This window comes from Myotis yumanensis, unplaced genomic scaffold (genome assembly GCF_028538775.1).
Source record: "Myotis yumanensis isolate MYYU_CA2020_CCGP unplaced genomic scaffold, mMyoYum1.0.hap1 SCAF_9, whole genome shotgun sequence".
NCBI classification, from domain to species: domain Eukaryota; kingdom Metazoa; phylum Chordata; class Mammalia; order Chiroptera; family Vespertilionidae; genus Myotis; species Myotis yumanensis.
In genome coordinates this window covers 78,949,653-78,974,534 of record NW_027223760.1, presented here as the reverse complement: position 1 = coordinate 78,974,534, position 24,882 = coordinate 78,949,653, and the positions used below count along the sequence as shown (strand labels likewise).

At 45.3% G+C, this 24,882-nt stretch overlaps 1 protein-coding gene across 1 annotated transcript in view; it reads left to right on the top strand.

Annotated features, from left to right (window-relative positions):
* DPY19L1 (dpy-19 like C-mannosyltransferase 1) overlaps positions 1 to 21,243 on the top strand; it is a 55,556-nt gene extending 34,313 nt beyond the window's left edge. The window contains exons 12-22 of the mRNA XM_070424774.1: positions 685 to 744; positions 1,272 to 1,352; positions 5,367 to 5,468; positions 7,066 to 7,137; positions 8,945 to 8,994; positions 12,269 to 12,293; positions 13,136 to 13,255; positions 13,413 to 13,587; positions 14,508 to 14,607; positions 15,587 to 15,712; positions 20,785 to 21,243. Coding sequence (XP_070280875.1) covers positions 685 to 744; positions 1,272 to 1,352; positions 5,367 to 5,468; positions 7,066 to 7,137; positions 8,945 to 8,994; positions 12,269 to 12,293; positions 13,136 to 13,255; positions 13,413 to 13,587; positions 14,508 to 14,607; positions 15,587 to 15,712; positions 20,785 to 20,941 — 1,068 coding nt within the window. The 3' untranslated portion in view covers positions 20,942 to 21,243. The remainder of the gene's footprint in view (positions 1 to 684; positions 745 to 1,271; positions 1,353 to 5,366; positions 5,469 to 7,065; positions 7,138 to 8,944; positions 8,995 to 12,268; positions 12,294 to 13,135; positions 13,256 to 13,412; positions 13,588 to 14,507; positions 14,608 to 15,586; positions 15,713 to 20,784) is intronic.
* The last annotated feature ends 3,639 nt before the right edge of the window (positions 21,244 to 24,882 follow it).

Sequence of the window (24,882 nt, the reverse complement as noted above, 5' to 3'; positions counted from 1 at the left end):
ATGCGTATTTATGTATAGATGTTTCACATTTTTGTTGTATAAAAACACGTAATGCTAACAGTTACAGAATATAGCATGTTTTTGCATATTTAACCATAAACAAACATTTGCCTATTTTTATTTATAGTTATCACTTTGAAACGTGAATCTTAACACATTTTGTGTTTGCAGATATTCTGAAACTTGTTTGCAGATATTCTGAAACTTCTGAAAAGATTTAATTTGGGTTCATGTGTTTATGTTTTGATCTCTAACCATATTTTTGCCAAGTTTGAAGTAGATTTGGATCACGATAGGGTATTATATTTTTGGAGTCTATCATATACTTGGACGTGTTTATCCTAAGAGTTAATAATATTTAACTTAAGAAAAATCTTATTACTGTAAGGCATCTGTCTGAAATTCTGAATTTGTTTTATACTTCTTGATTCTTAGGTGAGTCAGAGATATAAAATCACTCATAAAAATTAATACATGGTGATTCTTCACAAAGTCGCTAACTGACCTAATCTACTTTGGTTAAAATGGGCTAGTTCTTGAAGTCAGTGAGCTTGTGGTGATGTTATATGGAACATTGACAGTGTGCTGGATTTTAGAGTCTTGCAAGTCTTATTATTTAGAAGTATTTTCTGACACTTGGATTTATAAGTATTAACTGTATGCTATCTTACTTTCTCCATGTAGGGTGTGCTGGCAATGAAACCACATTTTCTCAAAATAAATGTATCTGAACTTAGTTTATGGGTAAGAATCAATCTATTTCAATACATATATTTTCCCTCTCTAAAATATGCCATAGGTTTTATGTTTTACTTTTAACAAAATGATCTATGCAATCCAGGCAATCTTACAGTTTTATTACACATTAGGGCTCAATTTCAGGTACCAAATTGCCCTCTCATGACCCAATTTAAGGTTAATATTTGATAGGTAGTTAAAGAATTCCAGTTTTATTTATTGTCCATGTTTTTTCCTAAGGCGTGGTGCATGTGTAAGAAACTGTTAGTAGAGGGGGACTTTAACTACAATTGCTGTGTAAATCTTCTGTATAGTATATTACTTTTTATAATAAGTTATATGTCTATATTTTTAGTGATAGCCCCTGGATTTTAGAGGAACATTAATTTAATGTGCATTTTTTAAAAAATTTTCTCTTGGATGCGGTTATTTATTTAGCATGTGATAAAAGCACTTTTTCTTCCTGGGCTGTCTCTGAAATGGCTATGCAGAGCATCAGCTAGTTTTTGTTTTGTTGTGCTTTTCTTTTGAAGGTCATCCAAGGATGTTTTTGGTTATTTGGAACTGTCATACTCAAGTATTTGACATCTAAAATCTTTGGCATTGCAGATGATGTAAGTGCATTTTCGCTTAAACTTGAAAGACTTGAAAAGAATCAAACAGGCTAAAAACAAATTATTTGGGTTATTAAAATACCACCATTTAAACCAGATTCCAAGATGAAGTCTATTCATCTTTATTTTATCTATTTATTATAGTAGAAGGTAAATATGACTATGTGTAGTCTGTATTCTTTACAATTAATTTCTCGATAGAATTGTTATATTGGTCTTTTCCATATCACAAAGATTATAGTTTTTTTAATTTATCTTTATTGTTGAGAATATTGCAGATGCCCCCATCTCCCCGTCTATTAATCCCCTCCTCCCATCTCCCGCCCAGATGATAAAATGTTAAGGTGCGCAAGCTCTAGAGACCTAAGCGCATGTTCTGAGGCCTGTGAGTCCTGGTTTCTCCCTGGTCTCCCTGTAACCCCCTCTTGTCACAATCAAGGTGCTGTCTTCAGAGCCCCTTCACCTGTTGGTCATATTATATAGCCTTTTCTTTCTTCCCCTCGGTTTTCTGGTCAGTTCTTGTGAAAAGTTTATTTATGAGCCTTTATATGTAATTGATTCCAAGTTAGTTTTATTAAGTGAGTTTTGTTGTTCTGTTTTGGTTTGGGTTTTGGGTGGGAGGGAATATATAAGGAGAATTTTGCTTTATGACATGAATTAAGGACCCTTCCTAGCATAATTTTGCTTTGGCTGTTTTACTGTGCTATTTAGTAAGCATGTTAATTAAATTTAAAAAGAATAAACACAAGAACCAACATGGAAAGAGTAAAAGTAAACCACATGTTTTCTGTAATTTATTTTACTAGCAATTGGCTGTTCTTTGTCCCGCGCTAGCGGATTGATGCCATGGTTCGGGAACTGGGCTCTGAAGTCCTGGGACCTCTGTGGACGCGTCCCTGGGGCCCATCACTTTTCGGTCCCCTTGCCCGCCCCCTTTCACCGGGCAGTTTAGCTTTCATCTCCTATACGTTGCACATGGATACAGGTTCCTATGAACAAGGGAAGTTTCTGCTGAAAAAAGATTGAAAACAATTAGGCTACTAATGGGTGGTCTAGAACCTCTGGAAAGATTTCTAAAAGTATAACCCTGTAGTCTAAATGTGTTCACCATTCAGTGTGTACCTGCTGAGTGGCTGGCAGGAGAGTGCACCCTAGAGACACAAAACTGATAAGACATGGAATGGTGGGAGAGAGGAGCAAGTCCACGCGGCTACGACACAGTGTGGCTGCAGGAGCAGTGCCCGCTGCAGGAGACACAGTGTGGCTGCAGGAGCAGTGCCCGCTGCGGGAGACACAGTGTGGCTGCAGGAGTAGTGCCCGCTGCGGGAGACACAGTGTAGCTGCAGGAGTAGTGCCCACTGCGGGAGACACAGTGTGGCTGCAGGAGCAGTGCCCGCTGCGGGAGACACAGTGTGGCTGCAGGAGCAGTGCCCGCTGCGGGAGACACAGTGTGGCTGCAGGAGTAGTGCCCGCTGCGGGAGACACAGTGTAGCTGCAGGAGTAGTGCCCGCTGCGGGAGACACAGTGTGGCTGCAGGAGTAGTGCCCACTGCGGGAGACACAGTGTGGCTGCAGGAGTAGTGCCCGCTGCGGGAGACACAGTGTGGCTGCAGGAGTAGTGCCCGCTGCGGGAGACACAGTGTGGCTGCACCAGCACTGAGGCACAGCGGGTCAGGGAGGCTCCTAGCAGCCAGCTGGGAGGCGGGAGCAGAGGTGATTGAGTCACCAGGATGTGGACAGTGAGCAGGGAGAAAAGTGAGAGAGCCCACGTCCTAGGTTTGTAGAATTTGTCGCCTCACTGGGGAAGACAGACGAGTTAGGTGTTGATTCAGGCTGAAGTTTTGCATATGTGTGAAATGGGCTTTTCTGTTTTATTTAAATTCCTGTTTGGATTTGGATTGATGTTATATATTCATATTTTCAAGCACCACCTGTTTGGCTTTATTGTGTTTCCCTTTGTCACCAATTCTGTCATCTTCCTTCTCGCTGCTGTGGGCTTGTTCTGTAGCTTTTTCTGATGCTTGAGGGAAAGTGTGTGGCTCCTTTGTTTTCAACCTCTCTTATTTTCCAATAAATACATTAAAGCTATAAATTTCCATACAAGCAGGACTTTTTGTGTGTCTCTTACAATGAACTATTTTATGATTCTCTTTTTAACCTTGAGGTTAAGTTTTATGTTACTTAATTTCTAGCCAGAAGGATTTTTAAAGCCCTTTATAGTTATCATTTTCCGATTTTATTGTATTTGTGATTAAAAACATACAATTAGTACTATATGACTGAAATTTATTGCAGCATAGCATGTGAACTTTTTTGAAACATTTTACTTTTGTTCAAGGATAACATGTATTCTCTCTTTGTGAAGTTTGTATTTTATGTTTGTGTGCCTATTAGTAGTATTATTCAGATTTTATATTAACATTTGTCTGCCTTTTCTATTTTAGTCGTAAATATTTAACATCTCTATTGAACACTGTCCACTTACCTATTTCCTCTACAGTTTTTAGGTTGTTTTCTTTTAAATATATTTTTATTGATGTCAGAGAGGAAGGGAGAGGGAGAGAGAGAGAGAAACATCAATGATGAGAGAGCATTATTGATTGACTGCGTCCTGCAGACCCCCTACTGGGGATCAAGCCTGCAACCTGGGGCGCATATGCCCTCACCGGGCATCGAACTGTGACCTCCTGATTCATAGGTTGATGCTCAACCATTGAGCCACACCAGCCAGGTGGTTGTTTTCTTTTATACAAACTGAATCTATAAAGTTAAATGTAAATATGCTCATGATTGGTATGATCGTGCTTTGCTATTCATTTTGTCAGTGTATGATACTAGCCGTTCTCTTCCATATCATCTTGCTTGAATTCAGTTTTGTGAGACATCATAGTCGCTGACCTTGGCGTCTTTGGTTCAGTCTCTGGTGTATCTTGTTCTCTTCTATTTTCAGCCTTCCTGTAGACTTTGGTTTTAAGTATGTCTTGCATAGACAATATAATATTGGATTATTTTCCCCTTAAACCCAATTTGAGCAGCTGTTCTTTAATTAGTGAAGTAAGCTCTTTATTTATATGGCAGACAATTATCATTACAGTTGGGCCTATTTCTTGCATTTTATTTGAAATTTCCCAACTATTTTTCTTACTCTTTAGATTTTCTCTCCTTTTCATTGGACACAGTTTTCTTAGGCTGTGTTAGGTGCTATTTGTTCTATTGATTTCTTAAAGCCATTGGCACACATTTCTTCTCCAGCAAAAGAAAGTGCTTTGAAATTGTTGAGCATGCCCCCACCACCCTTCAGTTCCTCCTCACCCTGACCCCCTGTCATCTGGATACCACTTGGGATTTTAGTTAGGCTTTGTTTTAGATGTCAGTTCCCCCCTTTTCTTCATTCTCCCTTTTTAAGACAATAAGGAATTGGCAGTTTGGCAAATGTCTCATTTAAGTGAAAATAATCTACCTTTCTCACATGGCTTTGTGGGGAGGTGAGGTGAGGTGAGTGAGAGCACTTGGTAACATAAAGGTTACACAGGTGTCCGAAGAGTGCATCTGTTCCCAGCCTGCCCGTCTCCTGCTTCTTGCAGAAAGTCTCCAGTCCCTTTTCAGAAACCTGAGTTGATGTGTCCTTTCCTTTACTGTGTTGCACGCTGTCCTTTGATGGGTGACAGAGTGTCTGTGTGTCACCAGGCCCCCGTCCCGTGGCCTTGGCAGAGGCAGTGGTGTGCAGTATAGGGCACCAGGGTCAGCTCACTGAGCAAGGAAAACCCGGGGTAAAAGGCTTTGGTTTGCTGATGATTGACTGTGGAAGCCAGGGTGCTGTTGGAGCTTCCTTGTCAGTGAAAGAAGGAACTGGGAAGTTGGAGGCATAGTGCTTTGTTGTTTAACAAAAGCTCACTGTATGGGAACAGGAAGCTCTATCATGTAGTGAAAACTACTTTTAGGTACTTTTAAGAATAAAATGAATTATTACAATCAATGGCCTAACCTAATGGTACCTTGTTTTATTCCTTACTAGGCTCATATTGGCAATTTACTAACATCAAAATTCTTCAGCTACAAGGATTTCGATACTTTACTGTATACGTGTGCAGCGGAGTTTGACTTCATGGAGAAGGAGGTAAGATAGGGTTTCTAGTCTGCCCTTTGGGTTGTGTGTCACTCGTTTTTCAGAAAGGGTGTTCCTGTGATTTATACTCTGCCCGCTGTGCTGTCGTCTGGGTTTGAAGGAAAAGGACAACCTGGCAGCTTAGAGGCAGCTGTCCCAGTGACATTGGTACGGCTCCCTGGACTCTGGGTGCTCTCTCACTTATCAGTGCAGAACCCTGCACTCAGGCGGCGGCCTGAGGAGTAAACACAGAGGCCTTCCTTCCAGCGGCTCTTCCAGGCAAAGCACTCGTCCAGGGAGCTCAGGCTCCTACACTGTACTGCCCTCGCTTTGTGGTGTGTGTGTGTGAATGATCGCGTTGCTTTGAAATACGATTTATACAAGTTCTCATCCCACATCAGTTTTCTGTTAAACCTGTACTCAGATGTTTAGAAGGAAACCAGGGAGTGGTGTAGTGGAGTGAGAGACAAGCCTGCAGTGTCGCCTAATGTTCCCGAACAGATGACTCCCTCCTTGGTACCATAGCTACTGGGCATGAGCAGCATGCTGCAGAGAGACAACGTGCACAGCAAAGCACTTTGCTATCTTAATGGTATTTTATAGAAAATAGAATTTGCAGTACTTTGTGAGCTGGTTTGGTTCAACAAACATACATATATTTGTGTCTTTTTATACCACCCAGGTGGCCCTGATTTATGATATTTTATTATCTACGAAACGTGTTTCTTTTTTTAAATAGTATGGAATTGTCTTGTGAGGGAAAGCATTGGTGACAAGCAAATCAATTGCGATTTAGAAATTTCAAGTTCAGGATTGTTTAAGACTGTGACCTCAAATTATTGAAAGGTGTATAGGATTGCAACGTGCCAGCCTTTGTTAGTGAAGTTTTTTCAGTAGTTTTTAAAATCTGTTATAAAGGAAATGCCAAAATGTCTTATTCTTTTTGTAAATATTGGTCAGTGTGTGTGTGTTTGTGTATGTGTGTGTGAGAGAGAGACAGAGAGAGATGGGATCATGGTTAAGGTGTTATTTCTTAAAATATATTTTTGTCGATTTCAGAAAGAGGAAGGGAGAGGGAGAGAGATAGAAACATCAATGATGAGAGAGAATCATTGATCGGCTGCCTCCTGCACACCCCCTACTGGGGATCAAGCCCGAAACCTGGGCCTGTGCCCTAACCTGGAATCGAACTGTGACCTCCAGGTTCATACATAGGTCCATGTTCAACCACTGAGCCACGCCAGCCAGGCCTGGCTAAGGTTCCCTCACAAAATGCACAGGGAAAGCCCGGGCCGTTTGAAGGAGTCGTGCTGACTGCAGGTGAACGTTAGGCGGCCCTGTAGTTAGGGCAGTTGGTGCAGAGGGTGAACAGTCATCTCTCTCATCACATTTTACACGTTCACATGTGAGGACTGGATCTGTTAGTGTTTTCAGTTCAACACTTTGGGGAAATTTGTTTCTATGGAAACGCGTCTTCATTTGTATAATGGGAGTCCGTGGTTAGATTGGGCCTTGGCTGGGTGCATGCTCGTGTTTCCCTTCACTTAGTTCATTATTTGAAATGAAATTTTGTCTGTTCAAAATAACAAAGCCTCCCTGTGAATTTCAGACTCCACTGAGGTACACGAAGACACTGCTGCTTCCAGTGGTCCTTGTGGTGTTTGCTGCGATCGTCAGAAAGGTATGTTCGCCACTAGGAGCTCTTTCTCACTGTAAAGCCTTTTCCAGTTCCTACCAGGAGGTGAGTGTGCTGGGCTACATGTTAATCCAGCACAACAGTTACTAATAGCCTTGGACGAACATTTATAACCCTTAAAACATCCCTCTGTCTGCCAGCTGGAAATAGACCTGGCGAAAGGGTGGCTCAGGTTTGATAGTCATGTATTTGAAAGACAAGATCAAAGAGACCTTATTGACCCAGATACAATGGTTTCCGCCAGTGTAAATTATTGCTGACTTGCTTTAACTCTTATGTAGTAGCTTCCTAAAATCTTTAACACATGCTTTTGTAAGCCATCTGCGCAGTGTTCACTAACTCCTGGATTGGATTTATTATTAATCAAAAGGAAAAATAGAATATTACCAATATATTATTAAACTCAATAAAATGGTTAGACTCCCAACTTGGCTTTGATATTGAAACTCTAAGCCCAGATACAGATCAGGGCAGGGAAGTTGCAGTCTTTAGCAAAGAGCGGGTGTGATGGTCTCTCTTTTTCTTTAAGAGTTTGTGGAGGTAACCGTAGGCATTTTAAGAGAATGAATTGAGATTAATTTGTAATAGAATAATAGGTGATAGATTCTCATCTGTAGCTAGCGGTGTCTGTTTTAACACAATGTTGCATATTTGTAGAATATTCTGCACTATAATTGTCAATCACATGATGTACTGTACTTCCCCCAAACATGTCACGTGCGTTATTTCAGCTGGTTAATTGACAGCCCCGTGGGGTACGCAGACGTTATTGTCCCCATTTGGACAGATGTGGAATCGGAAGATCAGAGAGGTTGCTCCAGCCTCACCTCATGTCCACGGGAAAGCTAGGGGCAGCGGGGATGGGACCGCGCACCTTCCTCCCCAGCTGCGTGTGCAGGACCCCGCTTGGAGCCTCAGCCCAGTCCACATCCAATCAGTTCGCGGCCGGTCAGTGCTGCTGTCTGCCAGGCTCTGCTTCCTTCGCCTTCTGCGCACTTTATGTGGGTCCGCACCCAGAAGGAAGTAAAAAATACTAGATGTCGGCAACCCAGGAGGCAGGGAAAGACACCATGTGGGTGGCTGCAGGTGACGAAGCCAGGTTGGGCTAAGGAAGTGGGGATGTTTGATTGAAGCAGGAAGATTCCACTGGAAAGAGGATAGGTATTTCACATATTTAAAAGCCTGCCACTTGGAAATAAGATTACATTCATTTGGCTCCTTAGAATTATGGCTAATTCCAGGAGGCAGGACCTTGGACCAGAATTGATCCAAAGTAATTAGGAAAGTGCTGTAGACTCAGGCAGCAGCCGGTGGCTCTTCAAGAGCTGGGTGAACCCCAGTTAGTGGCATAGAGGACATGGTGCCGGGGATGGCTTTTCAGGCCGCACGGCCGCCCAGGGACTGCTCAGTATGAAAAGGCAATTCTCAGTCACATGTGTCTGTGTGAAGGGAAGGCCTGGAGGGTAGAAGCCACTGAGTGTGGATCGGGAGCCAGAGGACCGGTTTGAAGGCCCAGCAAAAGGCTCCATCACCTTCCAGGAGGCCGCTTCATCCATCTGAGTGAGCTGGTTGCTCGTTTACAGAATGAGGACAGTGAAATCTGCCAGGTTGTCGGGTGTTGATATGCTCAAGAACTCTACAGATGCAAGATTGTGTCGTCGTAATGATTACTTTCTGAGTTTTCTCTTCATACTTTTATTTAAGTAAAAGTTTGAAAGTTCAGAAGACACTTTAGTTAAAATTCTGCTTTTCCCCAAACAGCTATTCTAAAGTGTTTAAAATCTTTTTGCAGATCATTAGTGACATGTGGGGTGTCTTAACTAAACCACAGACACATCTAAGGTAAATATACTATTAATAATGTTGCTGCTTCCTCCACTTATTATAAAGTAGATCCTTACAGTGTGTTAACTGCATCGTTCCGTGTTGTATACCCGATATTTGCTAATCATCCTTTCCCCGGTTGTCATTCCTTCTTTGTTTTTCTCGTTATTTCTTACCTGTGCAGAGCCCAGCACATCCCTATCCACATGCCAGGCCCCGCCCGATCCAGCCCAGGCCGACACGACCTGCACATGGTCTGTGCCTGAGGGACACTGTTGTGCTCCGGTTTAGCAGGGAAACTATGATTCTGTCGATGGTTTCAGGACCAGAGAAGAGCAGGGAAATTTAAAACTGGATCCATACCGCACTTTCTATGCAAAATAAATTTCGAATGGAACAAAGATTCAGGGGGAAAAAATGAAACTTCAGAATTAACCGAGAGATTACATTTCTAATTTTAGGATTAGAGAGGCCTTGTTAAGTCTGACATAAAAACCTGTAAGCTAGAAGAAAAGATGACAAGGTTGTCCAGATACATACTTGGGTTTGGTAAGATATTATAAGCATTGTTCAAAGAAAAAGACGAGTTGGGGGAACTATTTGTAATATAAGAACAAGGGACTAAGGGCCATCCTATATAATAAAAGCCCAGCGACCAAACGGCAGAACGACTGGTCGACCAGGCGTTATGACGTGCACTGACCACCAGGGGGCAGATGCTCAATGCAGGAGCTGCCCCCTGGTGGTCAGTGCTCTCCCACAGTGGGAGTGCCGCCCGACTGACCGGGATGAGCAGTGCTCCCACAGTGGGCAGTCCCCATAGGCCACACCCCCTACCAGTGCACACATGCCGTGCACAGGGCCTCTAGTCTCATATAAAGAATTTCAATAAATAAGAAAAATGATAAAAACCTATTACTGGCAACTGAGAGAAGAACGAATTCTCCTTTCCCTTTCTGCCCCTGAGCAGGCAGTGGTTCCCTGCCTCTGCGGTTTGGCAGTGGTCCCGCCCAGCCCATACCTGCCCCTCCCCCGGCCCCATAGCCTGGCTCTTTTGTATGGCCAACGCCTTTAATCCTTACATAATGCCACCTCCTCAGGAAGCCCTCCCTGACCGTCATTCCTGAGTAGATTCCTGTCTCTTGCTTGTTATTCTTCACCATCACCCCTTTCTGATTCTCTGTGTGCATCACCATTTGTGCTTAAATACTGTACCTCTGGAAGTTTGACGGCACAGCGAAACGGACGGTGGGGCTGTGCTCCAGCCAGCACTTCTCTCCATGCCAGCGCATCCTCTCCGTGCTCACAGCAACGCAGAGATAATGCACAGAGATGCGCGTGTGGGGGTGTTCGGTGAACCGTGGGGACAACCCCAGTGTCCACAAGGAAGGGATTGGCTTAATTAGGACCCAGGCATAGATGGGTGCTGGCTGTCTTCATGGACATATTTCCATCACATGTCATTGAATACAAAGTTACAAAACTGTATATAGGATGGTTCTACTTTTGTTTAAAATAGGAAGATTGTGTACACTTATTTGTGCATAGGAAGGATCTGGAAGGATGAAACTAATGACTGAGAGCATGGACTGGAGGACGGAGTAAAGGAAGTTTCAATTCGACATCCACACTTTTGTCGGAGTTTTGGGGCAGGGATAGAGATGGTGAAGTTTATGTGTTTGTATTTTCTTTTATAACTTGAACACATACAGTCTTATTCTCTCACCTGCGAGTTTCTACCAACCAGAGAGAAATGGTCGCACGTACCCCGAGACAGTCCTCGTTCTCATTTAGAAACGGCTGTGGCCGTGGCCGTGGCTGTGGCTGTGGCCGTGTTTATTCCCGGAGCCTTTGGCGGGGGTGGGGGGGTGGGGAGAGGTGGGGGGCAGGAGGGCAGGAAAGGCTTCTGGTATAAATGCCAACATTTCTCTCCATTGGAGACAGAGTTTTTCCCGAAGAGCTTGAAGGTTTGTACAGATGACAAGACACGAAGCCACAGCTGTGAGGCAGCTCTGGAGGAGAAGGGCGGGCCTGTCCAGACGCAGAGCGGCCCTGGGAGAACCGCTGGCTGCGGAAGTAACTGCAGAGCCCACGGGGCTAGCGGGGTCACCGGAGCAGGGCAGGGCTTTGAGGGCTGGCGCACTGACACTTCATTGGGCATGAGTGCCCGAGTCGGACGCCAGTGTAGAAGGGGAGTGGGCGGGAGAGACGATTGAATATGGGATGTGAGTACCGGGTCCCCTTCCTTTGCTTTCCCACTCCTTCCCCTTTTGTGTAAGCTGCATGGGGGCAAAGGGCATTTCCCACCTTGTTCCCCACGCCACGTCCAGGGTCATCTGTGCTCAGTGACATGGAGCGTGTGCATGGATTTGCACCCTGTCCTCCTGAAGGGTTCGTTTCGTAGGGGAGAGATGATAGTCAATAAACCCATGACAGTGTGTCTTGTATGAGGCGGTAAAACAGGGAGATGATGTGGGAGTGATCAAGGACGGGGACCGAATGGGGGGTCAGGGCGCCTCTGGGTTGGCAGGAGCCACATGAGTTGTGTGACTAGAGCTTGGTGATCAAGAGGGGATGTGACCCAAGGATGAGGAGTGGGGCCCGGCTTAGGAAGACGCTGGGCAGCGTGTTAGGGATTTGAGTTTCTTCGTTACTGGAGGACCCAGTGGAGGGTCTGGGCAGGGTGTGGCGTCCCCGGATTCCCATGTTTAAGGTTGCTGTCAGGACTGTGAAGGCATCTGTAGGGCGAGCGCCGGGTGGGGTCGGAGGAGGATGTGTGAGCCTTCATGCACACATCCTCCTCGGGAAGTTCAAGCTGTCAAAGCTAAAGATGGGATTTTGAGGCTATTTGTATTCCAGAGATGCTGCTGAAAAAATCTCCTATGTGGCTTCCTAAATGGTCTCCGTAGCAGCTACAGTTCAGGGGGAGCTGAGGGAGCATGGGGGAGGGAGGCAGGGTTTGGTACCGAAGGCCTCGGAGCTCCTCTCAGTCCGCTCTGCTGGGACGGCCGCAGTGAGGGCTGGCTCCCCGCGTGTCCCGTCGGCCTGATAAACGCCCATGGCATCAAGACTACGGCACGAGCAGCATTGCCATTTCTTTCCCAAGAAACTGTCTTAGAGGGCTGCAGCCACGGCTTGGGCTTATCACTGTTAGTTATTTTGCTTTACATAGATGCGCCCTGAGGGACTGTTATAGGAGCTGTAAAACTCACATTTGTAAGATAAAGATGCAAACAATTGAAGGAAGTGCTTCCGCGGTGATTTAATAGTAGTGTTTCTTTTCCCGTTGCAGGAACCACCAGTGTGAGCACGGAGAGGTAAAGGCTTAATGTTTGTGTATATTTGGACTTTGTTCCTAGTCCCACCTTCTGAGTTTATTAGTAATGTCACTGCTCATCTGTAGACGAGGCCTGCGTGTGTTTGCTGAGAATGCGACCAGCGGGACGGGTCACTGTTAAGTAGGAAACTCACTTGGTCCCCTGTGAGACCTCACGGTGGTGGCGTTCATTTCTGGAGCCATTCAGAGGCGCGGGGATTGGGGTTGCTGTCCCCTCGCTCACCTTGCCCGGGCTTCGGAGCTGTGACTGCTGCTCCTCCCGGCTCCTGGTGATTCAGCCTGGGTTTTCCCCCTTCTTACTCTTCTTATTAAATTGAGATATAATTGACATATAACATATTATAGTTTGAGCTACAACACATGATTTGAATGTACATACATTTCGAAATGATCACAATATGTCTAGTTAACTTCTGCCACCCCACTCAGTTATAAGAATTACCCTTTTTTCCTTCTGATGAGGCCTCTACGATCTGCTCTCTCAGCACAAGCCTGGCGCCTGCAGCTAGTGACGCTGCAGTGCACGTTCCCACCTGATGGCTGGGCCAGGGCAGAGCGCTGGGAGCTTGAACCGTAGCTGTTTCTGGTTGCTACTCCCACCGGGACCTGGTAGCGAGAGGTAGATTCAGAAACGTGCCTCCATGACGGAATTTGAGCCCCCAGACAGAGGGGAGAAGTTGGACAGTGAATGTGAAGGCTTGTTTATTTCAGAAATGAAAGTGTAACTAAGAAGCAGTACCCTTTTCTGTGTGTCCACCGTTTTGACGCTATCGTCTCAAATGTCACAGACAGTAGGAATGAACCTGTCTCCTTTCCTTCCAGCTGGTGTACCATGCCCTGCAGCTGGTCGCTTACACAGCCCTTGGTATTTTAATCATGAGACTGAAACTCTTTCTGACACCACACATGTGTGTCATGGCTTCCCTAATCTGCTCGAGACAGGTAAGGCACTGTTTCTGGAACTTTTCCGTGGGGTAATCCATGCTTTATCGGGGCCTCGCAGAGACTGTGTTGTTCTCTGGGAAGAACGTGTGTGTGTTGGAAACATGCTGCTTCCTACTGACAGTTAACTGCCCGTGTGTCTTTGACTTGGTTGCAGCTCTTTGGATGGCTCTTTTGCAAAGTACACCCGGGTGCTGTTGTTTTTGCTCTGTTAGCAGCAATGTCGATACAAGGTTCTGCAAATCTGCAAACCCAGTGGAATATTGTAGGGGAATTCAGCAATTTGCCACAAGAAGAACTTATAGAATGGATCAAATATAGTACCAAACCAGGTAAAAAGAAAAGTAGTGTTTTTCCCAAATTTTCCATGCACTGCAAAACCCTGAACCCGAGTAACTGCCAATAGCTTTACTCTTTCTTTCTAGTCAGTGCTGCTCATGGATTATCCAGAAGGAAGATGTCAATCTTTTTTTTATATATATATATATTTTTATTGATTTCAGAGAGGAAGGGAGAAGGAGAGGGAGATAGAAACATCGATGATGCGAGAACCATTGATCGGCTGCCTCCTGCATGCCTCATGCTGGGAATTGAGCCCACAACCCTAGCATATGCCCTGACCAGGAATGGGACAATGACTTCCTGGTTCAGACGCCAACTCTCAACCACTGAGCCACGCGGGCCGGGCACGGTGTCAATCTTGCTTAAGTGGTTTGCAAAGGAGATGCGAGGCTTATTTTTTAGTAATTAATTTTGCTATTTTCCATACATTCCAGCTTTTTAAAGTTTTACGTGCCACAATTTAAAATAATTTTTATGCTTGTTTTCTTCATTAATTTTTAATCTTAGCTAAATTCCTTCTTGAAATGAACTCATGGGATCTTTATGTTTAAAGAGGGAGATTTTGTTGTCATCCGAGTATCAAATGACTGAATATGAAATCATCTTCAGAATTTTTTGGTGCTATAAAAGTTTCTTAGTCAGTTTGTTACTTCTTTCCTAGAATCAGGAAAGATACCCAAGATGTTTACAATAAACAAAACACAAAACCCCTCGATAGGAGAAGATGAGGCTCTGTCTCCTGAGGAGAAGGCCTCACGGAGCGGAGTGCCGGCTGCTACTTTCTCAGCCGTCGGACTCCACCCTGGCCCTGCCCTGGTGGTTAAGTGACCGCCTCTCCGGGCTGCAGCTCCTCCAGCTGGGCTCCGCGTCTTTGAGTTGAGTGTCCTCCTAAGTGGCTCCTGCTTTGCAGACGCGGTGTTTGCGGGCGCCATGCCCACGATGGCGAGTGTGAAACTCTCGGCACTTCGGCCCGTTGTCAACCATCCACATTATGAAGATGCAGGACTGAGGTACACAGTTCTCGCCCTGAAAACACATTTTCATACTCACAGTGCGGGGGCCAGCAGAATAAGGTTTCAGGGAGGACGTGGTGAGCTGGGACTTACAGAGGTGGGAGGAATGCTGGTGAGATGCTGCGTTACTTGCAAAACGTGAGGCTCCATAGGGCAGTGCAGCCCACCCTCTGGGCTCATCATCTCACCAGGCGCTGAGGAAGTCCCCGCGTGTCAGCCCAGTCGGGTCACGAATCCCAAACTTTAGGTTATTACTCGTCCTCCTCGGCTCCCGGAGACTCCTTAGCCTATAGCTTCTATGAAGGTTTTCTCATGGCCCATTTTTATGGAATTCCATTCAAAGAGGCTTTTATTCTGGTTTTCACCAGTATAACCTGTTAAAATGATTTTGTGTTTTGTTTTTTACTGTTTTTTTCTTAAAAACATAAAGTATGCTCTCTTTGAAAAGGAAATAGACTCCATTTCCGTGCATTTCCTAGGGTAGGTCAAGTTATTCCTTTCTTAAGGGACTGGGTGAATCCTAGTAATAACAGTGGGATATACATTTTATAAATAAAAAGCTTTTCATGATTAAAAAAAAATTATTCCTGGCAAGCTCATTTCCAGAGCAGTATATTGAATAATTTTAGCTTTTACAAACCTAGGGACGAAATGGAGAGCCACTGCCCACTGACTGTCAGGGTCAGGGCTGGGCCGGTGCAGTGCGAAGGAGCCCATCTTGTGCTTCTGTAGCGCATCCCACCCCCTCTTACTTGTGAGAGTGACGCGTTAGAACAAAGCCAAGCAAACAGCCAGAAAGCCCAAGTGTGGGAACCCCTCTCCCAGGTCCGGTGTCCCCTCCTCCCCTTTCCTTTCGACCTCCCTCCCGATGCCCTGAGTGGGCTCCTGTGGGGCGTCTCCTGGCCCAGCCTCCCTGGCGCCTTCTCCCAGCCCCTTTTAATCTCACAATCTTCTGCTCGATTATTTTTCTTTAAAGAGCCAGAACGAAAATAGTGTACTCGATGTATAGCCGGAAAGCAGCTGAAGAAGTGAAGCGAGAGCTGGTCAAGTTACAAGTGAATTACTACATCCTGGAAGAGTCGTGGTGCGTGAGGAGATCCAAGTGAGTACATGTTTGGTGACCACGAGCCATGAACGTCAGGTCAGCTCCTGGGCAAGTGCTTCATTAAGTCGTGCGGGAGATACAGCATTTAGCAAAGTATAAGGGGAAATATTTGTAAGGTAATGGTTTGAATTGGAGTTTTTTCCTTCTGTCATTACAGATATCTGTTTCTTTATAATGATTGGCCCATGTACACTTCCTTAAAGGCAGTATACAGGCGCTGATTGATAATTTCCCGAATTATTAATATTTGCCTGTGATATTTTTTAAATCTTTTATTTCACATTGGATGTATTTTCTCAAAAGACTTGCAGAGTCTGAGACCACATGGAGAGTCTGGTTGTGATGACGTGGGGAGGCGCTGAGCGTCAAGGCCTCCTTTGTCCCCACCATCCCTGCCACCCTGCAGCTTAGACAAAACCTCTCTGCTGTTTCACGTCGTATTTGAGTGGGAAAATGGCTGACTGTACTCTGACCCATATGCTCTTGGGTTTGTCGTTTTAAAAAATGCCTGTTTTCAAGAGTCGCTCCCTAAGGGTGTAAGCAGCAAGAGTTAGTAAGACCCTCAGAGCTACTGTGAGCTCCACGGTGGACTGTTAGCTGCACTGGGCGGCTGGACAGCCGATGACAGCAGCTTGCTGCTGAAACACCAAAGCATGGGCTCCCGGCGGAGCAAGGACGGGAGCGTCTCACCAGAAACCGGGGATTTTTATGGGATGCTGCTCATTCTCACTGCTCTTTAGCGGAACAGAAGCCTTCAGGAGATTGCTGTGTCAGTGGCTTGGTCCTACTTACTCACCATGTATTTCCGTGGTATACAAGGGTGTTAAGACACACTAATTATATATGGACTCAGGAGGGAAAACAATTCTGGGACAAGGTTGGTCAGCCTTGCCCACCAGGAAACTCGAATAGTTGTTGATTGTTGAACGGTTTTTCTATGAATATGTCCCAAGTGACTTGACTTGAATCAGGGTTTATGGAAAATGTTACTGTTCTTAGAGTCATGTTTTAGAAAATGCTTGAAGTCTTTTTGAACATAAGAATGTATATGAAATTCGTATACCCATCTTAACTAACTTCGTTGGGTAAATTTAGGACAAAAAACTCTTAACTCTTCTCATACTTCTATGAGGACTTTGTAATAACTGGATGGGGCTGACATCTGCCGTCAGAAGTACTCCTTTTAAAAAATATATTTTTATTGATTTCAGGGAGGAAGGGAGAGGGAGAGAGAGATAGAAACATCCATGATGAGACAGAATCTTTGATCTGCATGCCCCACACTGGGCACTGAGCCTGTAACCCTGGCATGTGCCCTGACTGGGAATCCTGGTTCATAGGTCGACACTCAACCACTGAGCCACACCGGGCAGTACTCTATTTTTTGACGGCGATTTCCACCGTGCTGGGGTCTGCTTTGTGCCTTGGCCTCACTCCCAAGGCTCTGCCAGCCTGAGACAGCTATAGGTTCCTGGGACAGAAATGTCATGTTTCATGCTCCTCCCCCCACCCAAGCTAATGACGAGCCTTGGTTCAAGAGTCTTCGTGTTCCCCTGGACCCTTGCAGAATAGTGTGGATCGGTGCTGAGGTGCTGTGGGAGCGCCCGGGATGTGTGTGGGTGTAGTAGTTCACGTACTAATAGCAGAGCACTGCTTTCTGTACATGAGGGGGGAGAAGACAACTTAGGAATTTACTCAGGCAGTTAATCTGCACCCTAAACATCAGCAGTGAATCACCCGTCTAGACAGAGCTTGCTGCTAGCACCAAGACTCAGGTGGATGGTGGGGGTGCTCGAGTCCCATGGGGACCTTGACTTGCCCTTGTGTTTGTTCAGCAGAAATGGGGAGGCAGGAAGTGAAGGAAGTGACTTTCTCTACCCTGTTATCCCCACTCCATTACTAAAACAACACTCGATCTGCTGCAAGATTGCAGCCAGACTGATGCTAAATCTCAGGGCTTAGTCCTTGAAACAAAACGCACGCTGTGCTTCCCGTTCTGATAGGGAAGCAAACAGGCGCTCAGAGAGGAGGCGGGGGAGAAAGACTGATCTCGAGGCCTGCCGTGGCCATAGGATGGACTGAGTTTCTTGGCAGACTTTCCACCTGCATTGGGATCTTCCTTCTCCCCTGCCTGGGCCCTCGCTCCCAGCTCAGCCATGCCGGCCTGAGACACCTGCGTGCCACGGGGACAGAGCAACCTGTCAGAACAGAGGAGCGAATGGGGAACTCACATACGAGAGGAAAGGACAGGGGCTAATACTTATCTAGTGTTTGGTTCATGCCCAGCACTTGGGTGAGCCCTAAATTGTATGATCTCATTTACAAGTGGCTTAATTGTGTGCCTTAATTATTCCTCATTACTTGACACTCCGTGTTCCAATAACTCGTATGAAAATCACTCAAATGCGAGTTATAGATGAGCTTTTAATTAACTACTCTCAGTTCTCTGCTTTCTTTCTCATTAGTCCCAATAATACAGTTGACATGAAATTAAAATACATGAATTCAGAAGAAAATTATTCAGGTTTTCACTGATGCTGTTTGAAGATGTAGCCGGCTGGCCTGGGGAGACTTCGGGAACTTGATAGGGACCCAAGGATGTTACACTTGGGCAGACAGTCTCCCAAAGGCAGCTCTGCCCTCTCTTTTCTCCTGCAAGCAGGGGAGCTCAGGAGCTGGGAGTTTCTGCTTGCTGTGTAGTTCACTCTCTGCTGCCATTGGCCTGCAGTGTGGTAACAGCCTGGCCTCAGCTCCTGGGAGAAAACGAGAAGGTACACAAGCCGAGCCCTGTCATGTGTGTGCTCAGTGTTGTTAGAATCCGCTGTCAGCCACAGTGTGCAAAAATGTGCACCAAACATTCTGCACACAAACACTCATTGTGGAAACCTCCTGTGGAGACCCTTTGACGGAGGCAACGTGAAAGTTGTGTAGCCTTTTGTCAGGGTGATAGTGCTGCTTCTAGAAGCTTAGCTTGCAGAAGGATAGAGGCACAGAAATGTTTATGCAAGCACCACTTTATTATGGTAACATGGGAAACAGTTAAACATCCACCCGTAAGAGTGTGGTTACGTAATGCACAGGAGTACCAGCAACAATTAAAAAGAGTAAAGCAGGTCTTTATGTAATGAGATGGAAAAGGGCCACATTTTATTGGCAGGGAGGAGTCCCAGAACAATCTCATTTGTGTAAAAGCAGCCCGGGGGCATCAGCCCACGTAAATGCCCGGGCCTCCGTGTGCCTGTGTCTGAACCAGAAGAAAAAGGCCTGGCAGAGTGTGTGCTGGGCTCTTTGCAGAAGTCACCTCTGAGGATGGCCTGGAGGGGACGCTGACGTCCATGTTTTGTTTTGATAGGTCTGTTCTGACACTTTGTGGATGATTGATTACCTCTAGGTAAAGATGCTATGAAAAGAGAAAGGATTGCATTCCGCCACTGTGCCCGCCTCCTGGTGGAGAGTAGGGAGTGGGGTTGCCATTGGGAATAAAGGGACTTGCTGGGAATGGCTTTTTCCCTTAGAAAAAAGTGAAGCAACTATGACAAAACATGAGCAGTTGTCAACGCTCTATAATTTCTCCTGGTACTTTCTGTCGTTTTTATTTTTTAAATTTCTCAAAGCGAATAGAAGGTTGTGAACTTGCGTTCACCTTTTCTGTTTTATGAATGGGGCCAGCGTCTTGTAAGCACGTCCCACATGTGACTTGCCCTGCGATCCTCTGGACTAGGCTCAGTTTGGCAGAGAAGTGGTTGCGCTTCCCATTCCGTGTCCCCTCGGAGTGCACATCCCTCTGTTCTGTCATCTGTGAAGCTAAGTGCCTTCACGTGATTGAAGCATGTCCCACTCTCTAGTTTAAGGAGACAGCTTTCCTTTATTATTAATGAGAAATCTATAGAGTGGTACGTAGAGGCCATTTGTTCATCCTCTTTCTCAACAGCGTTTCACCAGATACCTTACATCCAGTTTTTATTCCTTGATGAATCAATGATTACTTAGTGATTATAAATATTAGGCAATATAGATTGGAAAGTAATGTGTCACTTACTGAACAGTGGGTATGTGAGGATGGATTTGATAAGCAATAATTGGACCAAGAGCTACTGGGCTTTCTGTATGGAAAAATTTAAAATCAAATCTCTACCTCACACCATACAGGAAATTAATTACAGATGAGTTCTAGGTCTAAATGTACACAGCAAACTTAAAACTTTTATGGGAGAATACACAATGTATGTGTTCACGATAGTGTGGTATGGAAGAATTCTTTAAACAAGACAAAAGTCATAAGCTCTAAAAGAAAAGACTGATATTTTGGAGTATAATATAAAAATCTTCAATATACAAAAGCCAAAAAAAAAAAAAAGGAAATTGTGAACCGTAACAAAAGCCAACAATTTTAGATTTAAAATAAAATTTCCAGTTATCGCGAAGATCTTAATCTTATTTGGGCAAATATCACATAATACCAATTTTACTTATACTGTTCTTTAAAAAAAATATGTTGTTTTCAAGATTGAATTATGGGTTCAGTTAAGATGTGAGTTTAACACTACTGCATTTTCTTGAAGTTGGCTCATTCTGGAATACAGTTTATGGAAAGTTGCATAAATATGAACTAAGTATACTTGCCAATTAAAATTTGTAAAATTAATATAATAGATTACCTCTTCCTACATGCTGGGTACCATGCCAGATACAGTGTCTGTATTAATCCTTATACACAGCCAAGCCAGGGGTATTTCCCATTTTAGAAATGTGGGGGTGAGGCTGAGCGAACTGTCCAAATGCACATTTTGGTAAGGAGCTGAGGCAGAAGGTAACCAAGCTCTTTCCCCATCACTGCATTCACATACTTTGTAGGTCTGTTTCTTTAGCGTTAGCTTTGCTGTGTGCCTCCTTGTTCTAAGGAGGACTTAGGGCGGCTCACACAAGTGTAAATTACTCTGATTGGATTGTTTAAACTCAGTTAGTTGGTGTGGAGCAGGTGAAAGGAGGGAGGGCAGGATAGACAGTGTGTGCCCTGCTTCACCTGCGCCTCCTGACACCCCTTGGTTCCCTGTGTGTGAATCTTTCAGGCCCGGCTGCAGCATGCCCGAGATTTGGGATGTGGAGGACCCCGCCAACGCTGGGAAGCCGCCCTTATGTAACCTCCTGGTGAAGGACTCCGAGCCGCACTTCACCACCGTGTTCCAGAACAGTGTTTACAAAGTCTTAGAAGTGATAGAAGAATGACCGCGGCCGACAGAGAAGGGCATCACTCATGGTTTTAACGTTTTGCTAATAACTCATGCCTTGTTTTTAAGCGGATCCCAAAAACTTTTATAGCTAACTGTTTTCAAATAGGACAGTGTTTTATTTGGTCGATTCGAATGTCATTCTGATTGTAAAAGTACGGATACCACTACGAATTGGGTGCTATTCAATGCACCCCTTAAAATTTGCTATGCAAATGAGTATATGCTTGTATTTGACTTAAACATTTGTGCTAAAAGGAGCAAAGCTACCTGCCTACAAAATAAATAGGTGATGACAAAGATGGTATGAAAATATGGTCAATTCTGAACTCCGTGGGGGCTGATTTCACAGTTTATGGACCATTAATGCCCTTGCTTTTGCATCTGCCTCTCGCTCTTGTCTTTGGGACATGCCAGTGATCATTGGCGCTCCTCAGCCCTGCTGGTCCCTGTCATAAGGGTAGACAGGGCTGCCAGGGGTGGTTGCTGGGTGGAATTACCTGTTTACTTCCCTTCTCCGTGTGCTTTTATTCTTTCTTGCTCTTGTTAACGAAGCATTTCCTGCCCATTAATAATCCAGACTCTAAGACCGAATGGCCAGGTCCATTGCTGTGCCAGCCAACAGTGTGGTGTTAGCGTTTCTTCTCCCTCCTCCCTCTCCCCTAGCCCAACATTCTTTGTCAAATCAGTGGTATTTACTCAGTTAGTTCCTTATCAAGTACTTATTCTTGGTTTAAAAATATTTAATGGCGAGTGTATATTTTCTCATTTTTAGTATTATTCAAATGTGTATATTTTAATACCTTTAAACCACTTTTAAAATTTTTCATGTTTAATTGTAGTTTTAAGAAAAACTATTTTGAACAACCTCAAATGTAATACATCCAGAAACTAATGTATATTTCTGTAGACATAATTTACAGTGGAACAATAGACTGTAGTGTGTGGTAGCTTTTCTGTTACTATTAAGATCTACTACAACATGACTAATTTTTCTGTCAGAAAGTAAATGAATAATAATATTGAATGGAGTTTTTATATTTTACTTTTAAAATTGCCTGTCTTTAATAAGACAAAGCCTTAAGCCTTAACATTTTGGTTCTAAAAACCATTTCAGTGTGAGGAATGAATATATTCAGCTTTCCTCTTTATATTTTTCTTCCTATTTATTTTTATTTTTAAAAATTTCCAAACCTCCTTTGAGTTCCTCCTATGAATTTTTGTTTTCTAGAAGTTGTGTGAAATGAGATTTTTCAGAACAGTGAATCCTTGTAGTTCTGAGAAACGGTTTTAAGATTTTAAATTCTAAGCAAACCGTGCCTCTGGCAGACTACACGTTGAATCATGCAGCGTCCTCTAACCACAGGCAGGTGAGCCTCACTGGAGCGCCCTGATCCCAGTCTCAGCGGGGGGCGCCGGTGCCCTCCTGGGAGCCACGCATCGCTCTTGTCTCTGCCTCCTCACAGACCAGGGACCTGCCGGGTCAGCTTAGAGCCGACCTGAGTGTGCAGCCCAGGCCTGAGTCCCGGGAACGTCCTTCCAGCCCCCCCCCCCGCCTGCCCCCCCCCCCCCCCATTCTGTCCCTGTCTTTAGGTGCTTGTCCCCCACCCCTTTGCCATTTGCTGGGTGACTTTTACTTCTTGGGAAGTAGCCAGGGGAGTTGTGGCTGAGGAGGGGAATTGGTCCAGAAAAATGGGAAGAGGGACCTGAGCCCCGAGGATGGGCGTGTGGGGCAGCGGAGGGAAGCGCCTCCTCCGTCTGCAGCCGTTTCCCACCCACATGTGGCTCTTCTGTATATTCAGCGGGTACAAGACTTTTAAGAAACGGTACTTTTAAAGTTATTCTCTGTTCCTCCACCCTCCAGTGATTTCCTTCCTGATAAGTTCCCATGTCATGATTGGACATTAAATACAGTGGCCACTGCTTCCTGTGCTGGGGGAGGGTAAAGTGGTCATGTTGGTGTCATTCCAGGTCACGTGTATCAGTATTTGTAACACGGCTCCCAGCAAGCTCTGGTTCTGCTTTTCGGCCGACGGTGTGGGCAGGCCTCGGGCTGCACGGCCCGCTCTGTCTCCGTTACCGTCACGGTCACGGTCATGGTCATGTCCGGGGGCAGCCGCTGCTGCAGATTCTAAATCTCTTTTTATGGCAACACAGCGTAGTAGTAGGTTTCATAAATGTGACAAAACAGTATTGAAGTTCAGTATTTTACACATTTTTTTAGCATTTAAAGATATTTTTGCTTTAGTGTAAGGAAGGTAAGGATGGGCAAGGAGCAATAAAGACAGCTATGCTCTGACGGGAGCAAACGAAGCCGGGGCAGTATTTCTAGAAGATAAGCCCCTGGCAGCGCATGTTAGAGTGAGGCGGGGTGAGGAGAAGAGGGCAGGGTGCGTCAGGACACAGCGATGTGACAGAGGAGCGTTGTATTTTTATGACTTTTATGCCGGTTGTTTACATGTACTATGTATGTTAAATAAAAAAGATCATGAAAATACGAGGAGTACTTTGTTGTCTATTGTTATTTTCGCTTCCTCCCTGACCGGGGTGTCCAGCCTCCTGGTGCCGTTGGATAACCGAGGGCGGGGCCGGCAGAGCGGAGCTGCTTCGTCCTGGGAGGGGCGCTGGGCTTGCCCACGCTCTTGTACCTGTGGCATCACACACTGAGATGGCTTATCATTTTCATCAAGGGACACAGTCGTTCTTTAAAGCCTTATTTTGGGGATAATTCCAGAGCCGCTGAAAGCTTTTGCTCGTACATTAAACCACAGTGTGGGCGCGTGACATTCCTCAGTCGCAGCGCCATGTTTCTGCTTGATGCGAGCGTCAGCTGTACTTGTCTGCCTAGAGGAAAGACAGGCGAGGTAGTTCACGCCTCTGTAATTATTTCTTTGCACGGTGACACCTGCCATCTCGGGGTGAAGTTATAATACAGTGGCTCTCAGATGTAGTGTGTGGAGTTCGCATCCCTGGAGGCTTGTTGAACCCAGATTGCTGCCCCCCCTGCAGAGGTTCCGATTCAACGGGCCTACGATGGGGCTGCTGTGGCCTGACTGTGTCTCCCCCAAATTCATTGGTTGAAATAATCCTAACCCCTAAGGTGATTGCGTTAGGAGGTGGGGCCTTTGGAAGGTGGTTAGGTTATGAGGATGGAGCCCACATGAAAGGGAACGCTCCCTTGCCCCTTCCACTGTGTGGTCACAGCTGCAAGGTGCCGTCTGTGCGCCAGGAACCAGGCTCTCACCGGACACGGACTCAGCCAGCGCCTGGGTCTCGGATTCCCAGCCTCCAGGACTGCAGGAAATGGATTTCTGTTTGGAAGGTATCCAGTCTGTGGCATTTCGATGTAGTTGCCCCAGGGCCTAAGACGGATGCAGCCCCCGCATGTGCATTTTTAACCTGTTCCAGAGAATGCTGATAGTGTTCATCCAGGGACCATGTTTAAGAACCACACTCTAATGAATGGGAAAGACTGGAAGAATTGCCTCTAGGGGGCGCCCTATTCCTGACAGCACTTACCCCACCCACCAGGACAGAGGGTCGCAATCGTGGGAACTGGATTTTGTGGAGTCCCTTTGCTCCAATGGAACTTGCAAGGAGCAAAGAACAGATCTGGTCATTTTTAACCAGAGCATCAGTACAGCTTATTTGCACTGTATTTACTGAATAGAGAGTTCTGGACCATAAACATTTTAAAACAAGACTGGGTCCAGGTCCCTCTATGCCAGCGGTTCTCAACGTGTGGGTCGCGACCCCTTTGGCGGTCGAATGACCCGTTCACAGGGGTCGCCTAAGACCATCCTGCATATCAGTTATTTACATGACGATTCCTAACAGTAGCAACATTATAGTTATGAAGTAGCAACAAAAATAATTTTATGGTTGGGGGTCACAACATGAGGAACTGTATTTAAAGGGCCAGAAGGTTGAGAACCACTG